Source organism: Botrytis cinerea, chromosome 4 (genome assembly GCF_000143535.2).
Source record: "Botrytis cinerea B05.10 chromosome 4, complete sequence".
Classification (NCBI taxonomy): domain Eukaryota; kingdom Fungi; phylum Ascomycota; class Leotiomycetes; order Helotiales; family Sclerotiniaceae; genus Botrytis; species Botrytis cinerea.
Window position 1 is genome coordinate 1183549 of NC_037313.1, and position 14739 is coordinate 1198287.

Below are 14739 nucleotides of genomic sequence, written 5' to 3' on the forward strand. Positions count from 1 at the left end.
AAAAAGATACTAACGATGAGAGGAGAACTACCTGACAAGCACCGATAACTGCACCATTACTCTGGTCGACCACATAAATCCAATGGCTAACGCCCTCCTTATATGCCAAATGAGTGTTCCATGCTCTCTCCTTGTCGACTAAGACAGCGGCCTCGTAATCTTGAGCTGCAGGGCCGTATACTGGATGGAAAAGTTGGAAAGACGGTAAGTATGGTTCGTGCCAGGCAATCCAAGCTAGATCGACTATTGCATCTGATTCGGCCCTAATTGCGACTTCATGGGGTGTGTATGTTGAAGAAATCTTGTATACATGAGAGGATGAAAGGATATTCTGTTTTGGGAGTCACCAATAATGACCAGAAAAAGCCTTACTCTGTCCTTGGGAAACGTAATTCCTAGGGGTATATATATGGCAACACAAGTTTTGTATTATGAGGCACCAACAAGATAAAAGATGGCTCTGATTAATCAAAATCAGCAACAGTGTTATCTTGTTGGGTCTATTTTGAGGTTAGTCTTGGTGCGGGGAAGACTGCTCCCGGTCTATGACTATACACGTCCACGATTATTCATGCATGTTGGTGGCCCGGCACGTAGCCTAGTACGTAGCTGGGTAGTAGTCCACAACGCAATATGGCCTTTGAACTATCAATGAATTGACGAGCAGATTACTCATTATCGGAAACCCTCTGCGAAATTTATAAACGTATCATTGTTCAGAGTCCCGTGTCTCTACGTTTCGGCAAAGGCAATATTAGACAATGCTCCAAAAAGTTCAGTTGAGCCCTACTTTGAAGGGCTTAGGCTTTCTCAAAACCTGCTTTCATAGCTGTGTCGCTCATGGTTCTTATTAAGAACAACTATCGCTCAGAATATTCAATCAGAAAGGCTGGGGAATGTTTCCAAATATATCATGCTATCCCCCTTTAATTGACAGATCTCCGCAAAAGTAAAGCCGCGCATCAAGGCATTATCCATTTGGATATCTCTAGATCTAGAGGATTCCGTTCAGAGAATGATTAACATAGCAGGTGCAATGCCAAGATTGTACACCATAATAGGAAAGAGGGGTACCGCTAAGGCTACGGTCGCAGATCTATAATTCACGGCAACACGAACCTTTGACGGGTCCACAACTCTGACAACATCACAACATCACATCAAGTGGTGTTAGCTCATGTCAATTCCAGCAAACACGGCAACCTCAACTCTTGAGCAGATCGCTGCTGACGGTTTGACTTGGCCATCCAATCCAGATCAAATCTTGTTTCTGGGTTGGCAAAACGGCAAGAAATATTTCTCCGCAGCACTATCTTTCTGTGTGCCAAGGAGAAACGAATCCTTCTTTACCTCATTCTTCACTGCGCAAGCTGCAGGGCGAAAGCTCTTTGCGGAGTGAAATCAGATCATGCACCTCCGGGCTTACCGAGTATCTGGATTTTCTTGATTGAAACGACGAGTAAACATTCAAACCCCACATTCTCTTAAATCATGGCTCTTTGCTGTCGTGATCTTAGTCTGGGTAGCTCCATTGAGAGATTGTTGCCGCAATCACCGCCATCCCCTGTCACAATGATAATCCTTAGATCGGACGGCATGCATTTTTAAAACACAAGATGAACTCGAAAAGGGCATCTCATTGTACAGTGGTGTTTCAAGATGAACGAATCAACTAGAGTAACTCCGTTGTCGCCGCATAATCTTGGAACGTATCGCGTTTCAGATCCAGCCGCACTCGACAAAACTCAAAATGGCTACCTACACACCCCAGTATCACAGCTTATCGTTGCCGATTCTGATATCATACAAGCAGATAATTATGCAGGTAGAATTCCGTAAGAGGGCGCATTGTTTCGAAACTACACAGCTATTAGCCCTCTCGCTTTGCCCTACGAACTGCATGGATCTGAGTGCAAAGTACATACATAGACGGTGGCGATCAATCACAAGTTTGGGCTCAACATTGATGCGGGTCTTCCAAAATATCACTGTTAAATTTATATAGCACCAGCATAATATTTATATGTGGCTATCCCTCACTACGGAACGCACGACCCAGATTCCAGCCATGCCAGCCGTTATGAATATGCTACAATTGACGGATAATCAAGAAATTACGTTGAACAGATGGGCTTCATTTAATCTGGGCAGGCCTTGGGGTGGCTTCATGGCCTTTTTAATGGGTGAGACAGGTCTACAGCAAGAACAAATAGATCATTGGTGGACCAGTCAAGAGAATACTCGTAAGTAAAACATCTTTTTATCTGGTACGAAACAGACTTCTAATAGTTGATGTTAGGTCCCAATATTACAATTAAATCTGGAGAAGTAGGTCTACCTCCTCAGATTGATGCGTGTGGTTCTGAAAGCCGCAGTTTCAAACATTCACACTTCGGTTTTTTAAACTCGACTTCCATTCCATTGAGCAACAACATGCAAGACTTCGATGCAATTTTCTCCAGTCCCATTGATTGGTCTACTCTCGAACAAACATGTCATAATGTTCATGAGGCCTCCTCCACAGGTTTAATGGATTACTACCCCCACGAAAATTGGTGCGATCAGTTCTCGAAAAATGGTCTGCTTCACTCGGATACTATGTCATTCTCCGATACCGATTCACTATCGTCAATATCATCAGGTTATGGGAGTAGCTGCGCTTCAAATAGATCATCCGGACGTACTTGGGGCACTACATCACTTTTCTCCGTAGACGAAGCTCTAGAAGCAGACCCAACTAACGTACCCCAAAGTTTCCAGCATCATCAGACCATACAGCCAGCAAAATCGGCTTCGGTTCCAAAATTACAATACAAATTAGCTGATGATCTCGATACAAGCGAGTTCACCACTCGACACCACAGCTCAGAATCTATCCCTCAACCAACTACAGACTTGAGTCGTAAATCAAGTACAAACCTCAATTACAAAAAGCTACCAGATATACCTCAAAAGTTCTTAAGGTACAGTTGTACTAAATGCGGTCAGCTATTTGAACGTAAAGGTGCTAAGGGTGACTGGAAAAGGCACGAACAGACAAAGTGCGAGCAACAGAAACTGTGGTACTGTATGCCTAAAGCGCCCGCCTTTCAAGAACTTAACATTTGGCGTTGCACATTATGCAACCATACTGATGGAAATGGCGATGAGATGATTAACCACCTCTCTAAAAAACACCGATTTCTAAATTGCTGGAGTAAACCCTTGTCTGAAAGAAGCCATCCTAGGAAGGACAAGTTAAGGGATCATTTGAAAAAACATCATGCCTTATCGGAAGGATCCACTGGATGGCAAGCCTGGCATCAAGATTTGCCCGAAAAGAAAGCTTGGGGCTGCGGCTTCTGTGGTGGTTGCCTTTTCACTTGGGACGGTAAGTCACATGCCCATCTCCATCTGCGATAGTGTTGTTACTTAATTTTTTTTACGTGGAATCGACCTGGTTGATATGGATTCTGATCAATTTGGGCTCATGAAAATCCTTACTAACTTCAAACAGCAAGACTTGACCATATTGCTGAGCACTACGAAAAGCAAGGTCTTGATATATCACAATGGTCATTGACGAATGTAATTAAAGGCTTGCTCAAACAATCTAAAGAATGGGATGTATTGACTGCTTGGAACACAATCGTTGGTCACAGTGAAAAATCCTGTACATGGTCAGATAATGACGCTCTGATGTTGCAGCGCAAATTAGAGTATCGCGAGGGCGCACCTCAGAGCCTGGCCGAGGAAGCGAGGAGATTGGCCAAAAGGTCTTCTCATAACTTCGTACCGCAGACTTGGCCCCTCTGTGAATCTCATGCAGCAAGACTGGCACGAGATTTGTTGATTGGGCCTCCGAGAAAGAATCCTCCAAACAGACATGCCAGCGTTTTTCATGGAGAAGTTTCTAGGGCACATGTTAAACACGCAGATTCTGAAATACAAAGAGATGACTACGGTGGATTTTTCTAATGGTCGAGAAATCTGAATTTTAGAGGTTCATGCAAGAACAATGGTGTGTGGGAGCTGGCTATCCACATCCTAGAGTTTTTTGATTCATCAGTCGATGTCTGTATGAGAACTCTAACGTCTTTCAGAAATTCACACCTGAAAATGAGCTTGGCCTGGTGCTAAACGCTATCAATGATTAAATGGAGCTAGTGGAGAAAGATTTGGGCTGGAAAAGACAGTAATATGGTGTGGTGATTCAAAGTCTCCCAAATCAGGTTTCCGGCGGGGGTGCTGATGGATAACACAAGATCGACAGTAATTGTGGAAATACAGCATTAGAGTTAATACTCAAAAGCAGACTTCAGGCAAGTTTTTAATGATATCAATGATTTACTTTCTTCTAAAGCTCCGTCCAAGTAAATCAATAAGGTCTTACAATGGTGACTTTGATCAGGCAGGAAGAATGATAGAAGCGATGTGAGATTTTTGAAGATTGGAGGAATTTAGTAGTGACTTCTTTGGGGCATACAAGACTTATTGTGAAAATATTACAGCACACTCTCGATCATACATCTCACCAAAAACGTCTGCCGGCTTTTGGTAGCCATGTGACTAGGGCTCTACTTTCATTCCTATTCAGGGATGAGGCAGCTCTGATTATGGTTTATACCTTCACTCATGTCTAAACGTAGAGGCGAGTGGTGAATTCAACTAGTACAACATATGAGAGAGTACCATAGACAATCCAACACTATACGAAACAACAGTATCGCGATAGCTTTTCAAAGAAACAGCGAGAAGATTGAAATACTGCTACGTCAACACACTATTTGTTCGGTCATCGAGATTTAGATTTTCCTGGAGAATTAGCTCGTCTAGCGAGTAAATACTTGTGAAATTCGGCATGCCTCATCGAGCGAATGGAGATGATAATTTTCTAATACATTCCGCATGAGCAGTCATGACTTGTGCTTCTACTGAGTGCTGATTGATTCAAAATTCGGTATCTAGGCATCTTGTCCGGAGAAAACTAACCATATTTCTAAACTGGGGAGGTGTCATTGTTCGGCTGTCTAGATTGTGTTATGGGTATTTAGAACGCTACTGCAGATTCCACTTAATAAATTCCATAAATAGCATAAAGAAACCGCATCCTGCATGGGATGCTCATTCATTACCAACACCGGCTTATCGACTTTGAAGACTTTGCGAGAAAGCTGAGATCTCTGTTACGATACTGGTGTTTGAGTTATTGAAGTCATAATTGATATTGGAGGTTTGGAGAATGGATGGGATAGTATTAGAGTTTATGATGGAAAACATAATGATGGATTTCTCTTGTGTGAAGATCATACTCTCTTTACCGTTCGGAATAATGGTGATGCTTGTTGCCTCTAATCATATATACACTGTATCCAAGCCCCTGCATGATTGAAAAAAGCCTTTAGTTTTTGAAATCATTCAATGGCAAAATGTAGTGGATGTTTGAAGTTATGAATTGGCTTTTTAGATGCCAGGCATGGAAATTCGAAAAGCATGCGGTGAACACAATATAATATCTTAAATGATTGACTCCCATAATGAAGACTTTCCTTCGACACTACATTTTAGACTGTTGTAAGTCTCGCATATGAAAGAAATGAACATTGAACAGAGGCTAACTTTAAAAAGTTTGCATGCTGTCTCCAGCATGTTCAACAAGAAAGAGAATTCTATGGATTGGAAAACATGCATTGATTTTGTAAAGCATTGACAGGAGGACGCTCTGCAGTTTCTAGCTGCTACTTAAACCCTAATACCCAAGTTTGTTTGGCAAGCAACTTAATTTCAGTGTCTCCAGTGTCTCGGTCTTTTTTTTTTTTTTTTTTCTTTTCACGGGCCGGAGGCTGAAGTTCTCACATATAAGCAGATCTTCGTTCATCACGACCTAGAAGAATCAAATTGGCTGTAAAGTATTTATATTTTGTAAAATTCAACGCAGTATCTGTTTGCCCAGTATTGTAAATCAGTCAGCCTTGAGAGTAATTAAATGAAAACTCCGATTATTAGTGGAATGTCTCTTTCTGGAAATATAAAAGAATGAAAACAGGACGAATAGTCCCAATAGTAAGAAGACAACGCTTCTGAATGATCGAGACCTTTGCAAATAGAACTTCCTGCAATTTCAACGATCGAAGTTCATGGCTGACTTGCATATCTCCTTTCCACCAATAAGGCATTTGAACGTGAGATTGTCGCCCTTATTACCAAATACGATCTGCTGTTGAAAAGTGATTCTCTGCACCTGACGGCCGAGGCGATGATTGAATTGTGTCTGAATATTATTGCCAAAATTGAAGCTTTTACCTAAGTTTGACTGAATTTCGCCAACTCTCTCGATTCCTATACCACGTTAGCGTAATAATTCTTGATTTTAGATTGATAGTTAACAAACCAGGGTCAGAAAGATATTCGGGAGGTTCTTCTGACACACAAGCGTAAAGTGTACTTTTGAGTATTTTATTTTCATGAGGTGTATATTCCGTGCCACTATCGACAACTCTAAAGGTATCCTTGGTTATTTCGTCTCCCTGAAATGTTATATTAGTTGGTATTTGAGATATGATAAAGCAAAAAGTCATTGTAGTGTTGCTAAGAAAGGGCATTCATCATCAAGACTTTTGGCTTTTAGTTGCCAAGTGTAAAGGTTTAATAGAGACAGAACGGGCTTGTTGAGTGACTTGCCTTGAGAATTAACCATTCCATCCGTCCTCTACAACGCTTCAAATTTCCCCATACGTCAACATAAGAGTCTTCCTCTGGGTCTATACCCTCTCGGAAAGACTTATCCAAAGAAATACCATAGTGGCGGCGAAGATGCTTCACGCGGGGTGCAATTCCTTCTAGCCCACGCAAAGCAGCGCCACGCACAACAGCAGATTGGCTGGAGAGTATTAATATATAGTTATAACAAAGCAACAAGTATATTGTGACTCACGGATGCAGGGGGCAAATCAAAGTTATGTTCCCATTTCGTTTGCACCACGACTTCAGCTTTGTATTGAGGTATAGTGATTCACCGAAACCCCCAACTAAAATGATACGCTAATGAATCACAGATTTCAGCAACACTTTTTCGGACTTTTCAATAATGTAGATGAAATACATACATTGATTTTTGCATTTTGAGTGTCCTTTGCAGCTTTGACTTGTTGTTCTACCAGCCTTGTAATTTCTGTGATGACGGGATCAAAAAGGGCTCGCATATCCTGACTAATTTATGATTAATAGAGTTTCCATCTAGCAAGTAGAAGAGTCTTACTGTGAGAGCAACACAAGTCGGTCCTCTTCATCAAAATACGCAGAGTCTACTACGTTAAGATTGAGAGGGCCTAACTCTCCAATCTCTCTCTCGTCGTTACGACCAAAGTCTCGTTTCAATGCTTCAAACGCGGCCATAAACCTACTACCCGGACCCTTTTGACCAAATGTCAGATCATCAAATGCCGCACCGAAGCGTTGAGAGAGCATAATATGAAGATTTCGATCAATTTGCGTTGATCCACACTTTCCGCCTATTCAGGAAGTTAGATTGATTTTCGACGGACTAGTCGTGTGAACTTGGGTGAGACTCACCGATGCCGACACATAACTCGTCAAATGACAGGTATGGCTGCACCTGGGTGATTTTGTACGTTGTGATGTCAACAGTGCCCCCTCCACAATCGCAGATTAGAATATTCTCATTAGGCTAGCTTCGTTAGTATCAATCATCGAAATAAGTATGCTAAAACATACTGTAATTTGATTCATTGCATCTGATTTTGCAAATTCCTTTAAAGTTGCGATGGCTGCAGCTTCAGGCTCGGCGATTGTGTAAATTTCGTCTCCTGGCCTGTTCCCAAACCCAGCATTCTTTGCAGCGTTCAGGGTAGCATCTTTCGCCTCTTCTGACCACACAGCAGGCAATGTTACCCAACATTCCATTGGAGTGTTTTCAAAAGTCAGATCGGACATTTGTTGCCGCAGTTTGTTTGATACATGTATATAAACCTCGCGTAAAAAATCCTCACAAACCCCTGCGGCATCACGAAATGGAGGTAATGGGAGCATACCAGAACCCTCCATACCTGTCAGTGATGGATCATCATGTTCCTTCGTAGCAGCATTCTTGTCAAGCAGAAGCTTAGTCCAGGAGTATGATATCATCTTTGGGTTAACCTCAAATCCCCACTTGTTGTTCTTAAGACTTGAATTCTCTTGGCTGTAGGCAATTCTTGTCGGGGTTTTCCAAGACACGTGAGGATCCCCAGGCCATGGAGACATGATAGTGATATCCTCGATGCCGTCCTTGTCCGAAGTCACATAACTGACACCTATAGAAATGTTAAAGATGAATACCTTGAGGTTCAATTTGAATACCTGAGAATGTTGTACCATAATCGATCCCGATAATGATCTTATGGTTGTTTGATCTCGCGGCAATGGAATTCAGAGAATTTCCTAGAGACCTAAGATCCATTGGATTGGCCATGATGGTGGTACCAGTAAACTAAACTGAGAGAAAGATGCTGACAGGTTTTTGAAATTGACAAGAGGAGGTCTGAAATTCAGAACTTGAGAATAACCCAGCAACCCACTTCTATTCACTTATTTAGAGCTGGTGATGAGCACGTGCCAAGCTACCCTGTGTTAGCAAAATTAATATTCCAGACGAAAAGAAATTTAGTATAAATCCCCATACAAATTTCTACTTCGTACATTACGATATTAAAGTTTCTTTCGTCACTGACGAAGCGCTCACTTGGTTAGCGACGAATAAAATCGGCACTTTTTACGAACCGTTTATTATTGGAAGGGTATGTGCGTAGGGACTAGGAGGAGGTCAAAGAGATGAATGAAAGCTAGAAGAAAGGAGAGGAGTGAGCGTGAGAGCTAAATGGTGGGGGAGGAGATATTAGCCGAAAGTCTAAAGGAGAGTGGATAACATCATCTACGATTTACTCTTTAATCGTAGGTTTTATTACTATACCACACAATACAGAATGTATCATATAAACAGGAATATCTAATAATATCAATCTATATATTTATAGTTTTTGATTATCAACAAAATTCGAGAAGAATCCAATATATAAATATATCTAGTATAAAGAACAGTAATCTTTAAATGAGCTTTTAACAAAATTTATTCAAAAGATCTAAACAAATTAGATTCACAAAGCTTTTTATTTGAAAAACAATAATTGACTTAGGTTTTCAACCAGCCTCTTAAAACTCATGAAAATTCATGAAATTCACCAAATCTCTATTGATTAAAATAAGCTTCGTCAAGTACAAAGATAAGATTAATTAGATCAATCTACTAAAAACGATTTATTCAATATTTAACGAAAGTATTTAAGATTCTATTGCAGTGACAAAGCGTCCACTTCGTCAAGTACGGATTCTACCACAACAGGGCTAGTTAGGCAGCTGATTGGAGCAGGTATACGAAAGCTTCGCCTTCGTCCTGCTACCTTCATTCTCTGTTTTGGTGTCCATTGTATTCTACTCAAATCTACCAGGCATATTGGTGGAAATGAAGATGACTGCCGCAAGTCCTGAGAAAAGAGGCTATCTCGTGCAAGAAGATGAGAATTTACAACCAAGACATCACGATGAGGTCTGGTCGAAAGAATCATTTCCTGAAACAAGCATGCTTAATAAGGCTAACATCGACCCGCGTTCAATGGCGCAAGAAGTTTCGACGAGCGGCCAACGGCTCCCTTCTAGTCATGACACCCACAAAGACAAAGATGTAAAGCGCACGGTACCTGACCAAGAGATTAAGCAGCAGACGAAGAGACATGAGCATGAGCAGATTACCGGCCAAGGTATATCATTATCATTTCATTTAGAATAAGACTGACACTATCATGTAGGTAGAGAAGAATCAGGCTATGGGAAATCAATTTGTAACCTTTTGACTGGCTTGAGCAGAGGATATTCATCGGTGTCAGATAGAAAACAGATACGCGGTCGGCGTAGCAGTTTCGGCAGCTTGAAGCCATCTTCTCAGCAGCCACGAGTGTTTGAAAAAACAGGAGAGGATATTTCAAGTGCGACAGATCTCGAGGAAATCCGCAGATTAAAGAGAAAAATTGAGGGACTACTCAAGGACAATGACAGACATAATGTGGCGAGAGGCAAAATTGAAGATGACTTGAGTGCTATACGACACCAGAACGACATATCGGAAGATCTAGTACGCAAATTACAAGCTAAAACGCAACAGCTTGAGTTTGAAAAGAGAGAAATAGAAGAGGATCACCACACCTTCATTCGAAAGCAACAGGAAGCCTCATTCAACCAAATGGCAACCCCACTCTGGATGCCTGTCGAGGATGGTAAAGTCATGGGAGATCTTGATAGACTCAAGAGAGACATGAGAAACTGGGCGAAAAAATCGTCGGTCAATGATATCGATACTCTCATCAAATCTCTTGATCAGCGCAAAATCGCAGCTCTGAAGGAGGCCTTGACAAATGTGGTTTTATTCGAAAATGGTAGTCTCCCTTGGGGCTTGTCTGCGAAAAAGTCCCCAAGTTTACTTCTGACTGCTCTGCTCGCCCATCATATTTACAAAACCTTGTTTGAGAGTCCCTTTTTCTTCATCGATGATAACATGGTAGATGGAAGATATGTACAGTCAGAGTACCGGGTGGGTCTAGAACTTGTCTACGACAAAGGCCGATGTTGTAAGTCAAACGAACAAATTTTCGGTATAAAGTTAGTCTGACCTCTATCTAGCAAACGAAGAGGATGCTCATATCTGGCGATCGGATTTTCTAAGACTCCAATTACCACCAATCACCCCCGAGACTTCGGAAGGAGGGAAGAGTCTACGTCGCATGACTCAAGCTCAGATAGATGTGGTCGCAAATCGACAAACTTTAAATTTCCTAGAAGGAGCAGCTCAATATCTCATCAGCAATGAAGACCGAAAAATAATAGCAGACAAGCTTGGAGTTATCTACAGAGAAGCAGCCAATACTTCGTACATGCTATGGACAAGAAGAACAGCTTTGAGAATCTTTACTTTGAAAACCATTGGTTCACAGTTCCGTCCAGAATTCAAACATCTGGTTCCGCATTCCTCGGTAGACTATGAGAAACACGACGATCAACTGAGAGGAAGAGCAATCAGTATCGTTGTGCATCCACTCGTAGCAGTCTATGGCACAGATGATGCAAAGGATTATGATCACAATCGTGTGTGGGCACCAGCGGAAGTATGGCTCAATAGTTGAGATTCATCTGCAGATGTATCTATGGAATGGCTTTTTTCTTGGCTCCCGCTCTGATGAGTGATATATGGCAGTGGGTCAAGGGTGGACGATGGGCAGCAGATTCATGAAGGCTGAGAGAAAACAAGCAAAATGGTACTAGACATCGAGATTCTAGCAAATATTCCAGAAGATATTCCCAAAAGCGTTGATATTACAATTGCAATAGTCTATAGCTACAGCAAAATGCATGAATCTCATAACACCCCGTTCGTTGAATGCTGCGTGAGAGATCCCGTCCAGATTGGATGAGGAGTGAAGTCGAGAAAACAGACTTTAACCTTGCAGCGTTGAGACAAATCCGATCCGAAGTTTAGCCGACTGAGACGCAATCTTGCGTGGGAGGGGGTGGGATTGCTTCGATGTGCTCCATACTCTAAGATGCGTTTGCATCGAGAGGTTTTTTTGCTAGAAACACAACCGTTGTTACAAAGATTCGTGATAACTTTTTTTCTTCCTGCTAAATCATAGTTGAGCTACAAAAAAATTCAGAAACCCACAAAATCCAAGCATGATGCTGACCAGCTGACTGCATGACTCTCTTATGTTTGAATCTATAGACTTCTCGATATATTTCGAATGAGAGCAAACCTAATCTATCTGCGCATTAGGTAGTATCATACTGAAAAATATCATGGCTTTCTATCTTCCACAAGGCCAAGGTATCTTACCATACTGGCTACTCTTTGTAAGCTGTCCTCGTCGTTTATAAAACTCAACTTTGTAACCCAAGAATCTTCCATGACAGGAACAATGATCTTTCCGCCACATCTACTATCCCCCAACTAACACCCACAGAACGCAATCCTCGGTTTCTACAACTCCGCCCAATGATTTCTCTCCCTCCGCACCACCCAAAACCTTTCTTGGGTCCACAATCCACCATTCCCTCTCCTTCTTCACCTAAAACCTCCTCCCCATCTTCGCATCAAGCACCCGCCCTCTTTGCCCGCACCTTTGGCTACTACACCCTCGTGAGCGGTATGCTTCGCCTAATAGCTGCTCACAATCTCCTCTCCTGAACTGTATTTCCTTACTCTATGGGCTTATGCGATGATAACGGGCTTTTGGGGAATGTGATTTGAATGGCGAAAGTGAAGGGAAAGCTTTAGTTTCATGATCTATGATTCTGTGTTTGTTTGAAGAAAGCGAACGATCTACCTGTGCAAAAAATGTCTCAAGTGCTTATAATCAGGTGATTCTACAAGTCTATGTATGGTGCGTCGATGACACCTCAACCCCCAAAACTAATCGTACACTAAATATGATTTTGATCGCTTAACATACCTAGGTAGAAAGCGTTGGTATACACATTTCATCCTCCCTAAGAAATTGTACAGATGATCTTCCCTTTGCTAGTATTTTTCTCCATCTCCTTATGGGCCTCAACCACCTTCTCCCACGGGAAAACCTTGTCCACAAAAATCTTGAACGTACCATCCTCAAATTTAGGAATGTATTCTTCCAACTTGTCCCTCAATTTCCCTTGATAATCCACATCTCTACTCCTCAACGTACTTCCTTCAAATCTGACTCTCTTAAAAATGAATGCACCCATATCAACACCACTTGGCAATTTTGTGCCACTCATTACCCCCAAAAGAACAATTCTCGCATCTTTTGCTGCTACATCTAGATCTCCTTGGAAATAGTTTGCTCCTACGAAATCAACAATAATATCAACACCCTTGCCATCTGTAGCAGCGGTGATTTCCTTGGCCCAATCTTGTGTTTTGTAGTTGAAGCCTGCTGTGGCTCCTAATGCATTAACGCAGAAATCGATCTTTTCTTGTGAGCCCGCCGTTACATAGATAGCTGACGCGCCGGAGTTCTTGGCGAGTTGAATACCGGCGATAGAGACGGATGATGCTCCTGCATGCCAGAGAATGGATTTCCCTTGGGAAAATTCGCCGACGAGATACATAGCTTGAGTAGCTGTTATCCATGTCTATTTGGAATATGTTAGCTCAACCTATAAAAGATATTGAGAAAGTTATAGAAACGATGAGTGGCAGCATACCTCAGGAATACCAGCTGCCTCTTCCCAGCTCAAATGATCCGGTTTCTTTAAGAGCATATGTGTGCTCACGGCAAGGTACTCCGCATATGCACCTCCGTACGCCAAACCAAAAACCTCATCTCCAACACTAAAGCCCTCTTTAATATCTGTGCCTAAACTTTCAATCGTACCAGAGAATTCCACACCAAGAGTTTTGGGAGCTTGTGGTGGAACAGGATAGAGACCTTCACGCTGGAGAAGATCCATGCGGTTAAGACCGAAAGCTTTGACTTTGACGATAGCCTCGCCCGATTGAGCGGTAGGCTTGGGCGTCGAATCATTTATGAAAAGGGCATCAGCATGGCCTTTGCCATCTTTGATATCTGGGGGGATATGTTAGTTAATATTGCTTTCATTGGTGTGCAGTTGCGTGTGGCCGGTGGGAACGCTAAGAAGAGCTTGAGTTTCCAATGCATTGAAAACCAAATTACATACCAACTGCTCGCATAGTTTCAGACATTGTGCTATCTATCTTATTGAAGAGAATAACTGGGAATGTATTCTAAAACGGGAACAAAATTGTCTTGGAAGAAGATCAATGCCAAGGGGCAGTTTGATGTTTATATTCTGATGTGGTGGGGCCGCCCAATGACGATAGCGGGGTAGCTAAAATTCCTGCTTACAAAACATGTTAAAATAGTGACGAAAGATACCCGAAATTTGGTTTGGCAAGTGTGCCTAGGTAACCATTAGTGCACAGCCTTGAGCTTTCGGGTAGTTAAGTCCGATTCGAGTTCACGTGTATCATCCCATTTTTTTTTTCTTAAGTAGACACACACTCTGGCAGTACAGGCCTTCTGCTTTCTGCGTCAACCACAAAGATCATATCTATGGTTTATCACTATCCAACATCCAACAGTAGAAGACCACTCGTCTCCCTGATAGTCTCGAGAATATGTCATTGCATAGTATATTCATATACCAATACACACGTACGCTTCACACATCATATCCTCTACAACGGGCCTCGAAGTCAAACATCGTTCAAAACATCAAGTAAACTGTAGATAGTTCCTGTTCTAATCTTCGTTACACCTAAACCATTCTACAATCCCATCCAAATAACATCAAACAAGCCAGATACATCATTCATTTGTGGCTGTGATTTGCCGGCATGTATTTGGGAATTATGGATTGGATAGGGAGCCCCTCCGTTTGTTTTGATGATGAATCTAGATCCTCACCATTGACTATAAGAATTGGTCTTGGAATTTAGATCGAGATGACTGTATTTCTTTGACTTAACTGTGTATTAATATGTTGAAATATTTGGATGAAGCAGGCGCCTCCTAATATGATCGTTCATGTACATTGGGTTTGATACATACAAATATTGCATGTAATAATATCCAAGCAAAAGGATTGGCATCTAGGAAGAATGCCAAATGGTTACGGAATCTGCATTCGGATGGAGAACGTGAGAGCGTAATATGAGAT

At 41.9% G+C, this 14739-nt stretch overlaps 4 protein-coding genes across 4 annotated transcripts; 2 read left to right on the plus strand and 2 right to left on the minus strand.

The window, feature by feature from the left end:
• The first annotated feature begins 1140 nt into the window (after window positions 1-1140).
• On the plus strand, window positions 1141-5075 carry BCIN_04g03280 (hypothetical protein). Its single transcript, XM_001546195.2, has 3 exons — window positions 1141-2243; window positions 2300-3370; window positions 3497-5075. The coding sequence occupies exons 1-3, from the start codon at window positions 2024-2026 to the stop codon at window positions 3955-3957; spliced, it is 1752 nt and encodes a 583-aa protein (XP_001546245.2). The 5' UTR covers window positions 1141-2023; the 3' UTR covers window positions 3958-5075.
• Window positions 5076-5878: 803 nt separating this feature from the next.
• Window positions 5879-8626, minus strand: BCIN_04g03290 (hypothetical protein). The gene is made up of 9 exons (XM_024692513.1): window positions 8338-8626; window positions 7714-8291; window positions 7552-7666; window positions 7238-7490; window positions 7086-7188; window positions 6914-7020; window positions 6661-6859; window positions 6371-6506; window positions 5879-6318 (listed from the first exon to the last, which is right to left on the minus strand). The coding sequence occupies exons 1-9, from the start codon at window positions 8447-8449 to the stop codon at window positions 6101-6103; spliced, it is 1821 nt and encodes a 606-aa protein (XP_024548290.1). The 5' UTR covers window positions 8450-8626; the 3' UTR covers window positions 5879-6100.
• Window positions 8627-9375: 749 nt separating this feature from the next.
• On the plus strand, window positions 9376-11448 carry BCIN_04g03300 (hypothetical protein). Its single transcript, XM_024692514.1, has 3 exons — window positions 9376-9791; window positions 9840-10655; window positions 10708-11448. Exons 1-3 carry the CDS (start codon window positions 9497-9499, stop codon window positions 11205-11207), a joined length of 1611 nt encoding a protein of 536 aa, XP_024548291.1. The 5' UTR covers window positions 9376-9496; the 3' UTR covers window positions 11208-11448.
• An 890-nt stretch (window positions 11449-12338) lies between these two features.
• On the minus strand, window positions 12339-13870 carry BCIN_04g03310 (hypothetical protein). Its single transcript, XM_001546191.2, has 3 exons — window positions 13738-13870; window positions 13264-13625; window positions 12339-13191 (listed from the first exon to the last, which is right to left on the minus strand). Exons 1-3 carry the CDS (start codon window positions 13760-13762, stop codon window positions 12568-12570), a joined length of 1011 nt encoding a protein of 336 aa, XP_001546241.1. The 5' UTR covers window positions 13763-13870; the 3' UTR covers window positions 12339-12567.
• Window positions 13871-14739: the final 869 nt, after the last annotated feature.

What these genes read in the sequence shown, in the direction of transcription:
- BCIN_04g03310 (XM_001546191.2), bottom strand. Translation starts at nt 13,762, where the DNA reads ATGTCTGAAACTATGCGAGCAGTTG. An exon ending in TGAAACTATGCGAGCAGTTG is followed by an intron (nt 13,626 to 13,737) that starts GTATGTAATTTG and finishes ATATCCCCCCAG; the next exon opens with ATATCAAAGATGGCAAAGGC. An exon ending in AGGCAGCTGGTATTCCTGAG is followed by an intron (nt 13,192 to 13,263) that starts GTATGCTGCCAC and finishes TATTCCAAATAG; the next exon opens with ACATGGATAACAGCTACTCA.
- BCIN_04g03290 (XM_024692513.1), bottom strand. Translation starts at nt 8,449, where the DNA reads ATGGCCAATCCAATGGATCTTAGGTCTCTAGGAAATTCTCTGAATTCC. An exon ending in CGACTTGTGTTGCTCTCACA is followed by an intron (nt 7,189 to 7,237) that starts GTAAGACTCTTC and finishes ATCATAAATTAG; the next exon opens with TCAGGATATGCGAGCCCTTT. An exon ending in CTCAAAATGCAAAAATCAAT is followed by an intron (nt 7,021 to 7,085) that starts GTATGTATTTCA and finishes GTGATTCATTAG; the next exon opens with CGTATCATTTTAGTTGGGGG.
- BCIN_04g03300 (XM_024692514.1), top strand. Translation starts at nt 9,497, where the DNA reads ATGAAGATGACTGCCGCAAGTCCTGAGAAAAGAGGCTATCTCGTGCAA. An exon ending in TGAGCAGATTACCGGCCAAG is followed by an intron (nt 9,792 to 9,839) that starts GTATATCATTAT and finishes ACTATCATGTAG; the next exon opens with GTAGAGAAGAATCAGGCTAT. An exon ending in CTACGACAAAGGCCGATGTT is followed by an intron (nt 10,656 to 10,707) that starts GTAAGTCAAACG and finishes ACCTCTATCTAG; the next exon opens with CAAACGAAGAGGATGCTCAT.
- BCIN_04g03280 (XM_001546195.2), top strand. Translation starts at nt 2,024, where the DNA reads ATGTGGCTATCCCTCACTACGGAACGCACGACCCAGATTCCAGCCATG. An exon ending in GACCAGTCAAGAGAATACTC is followed by an intron (nt 2,244 to 2,299) that starts GTAAGTAAAACA and finishes AGTTGATGTTAG; the next exon opens with GTCCCAATATTACAATTAAA. An exon ending in TTGCCTTTTCACTTGGGACG is followed by an intron (nt 3,371 to 3,496) that starts GTAAGTCACATG and finishes AACTTCAAACAG; the next exon opens with CAAGACTTGACCATATTGCT.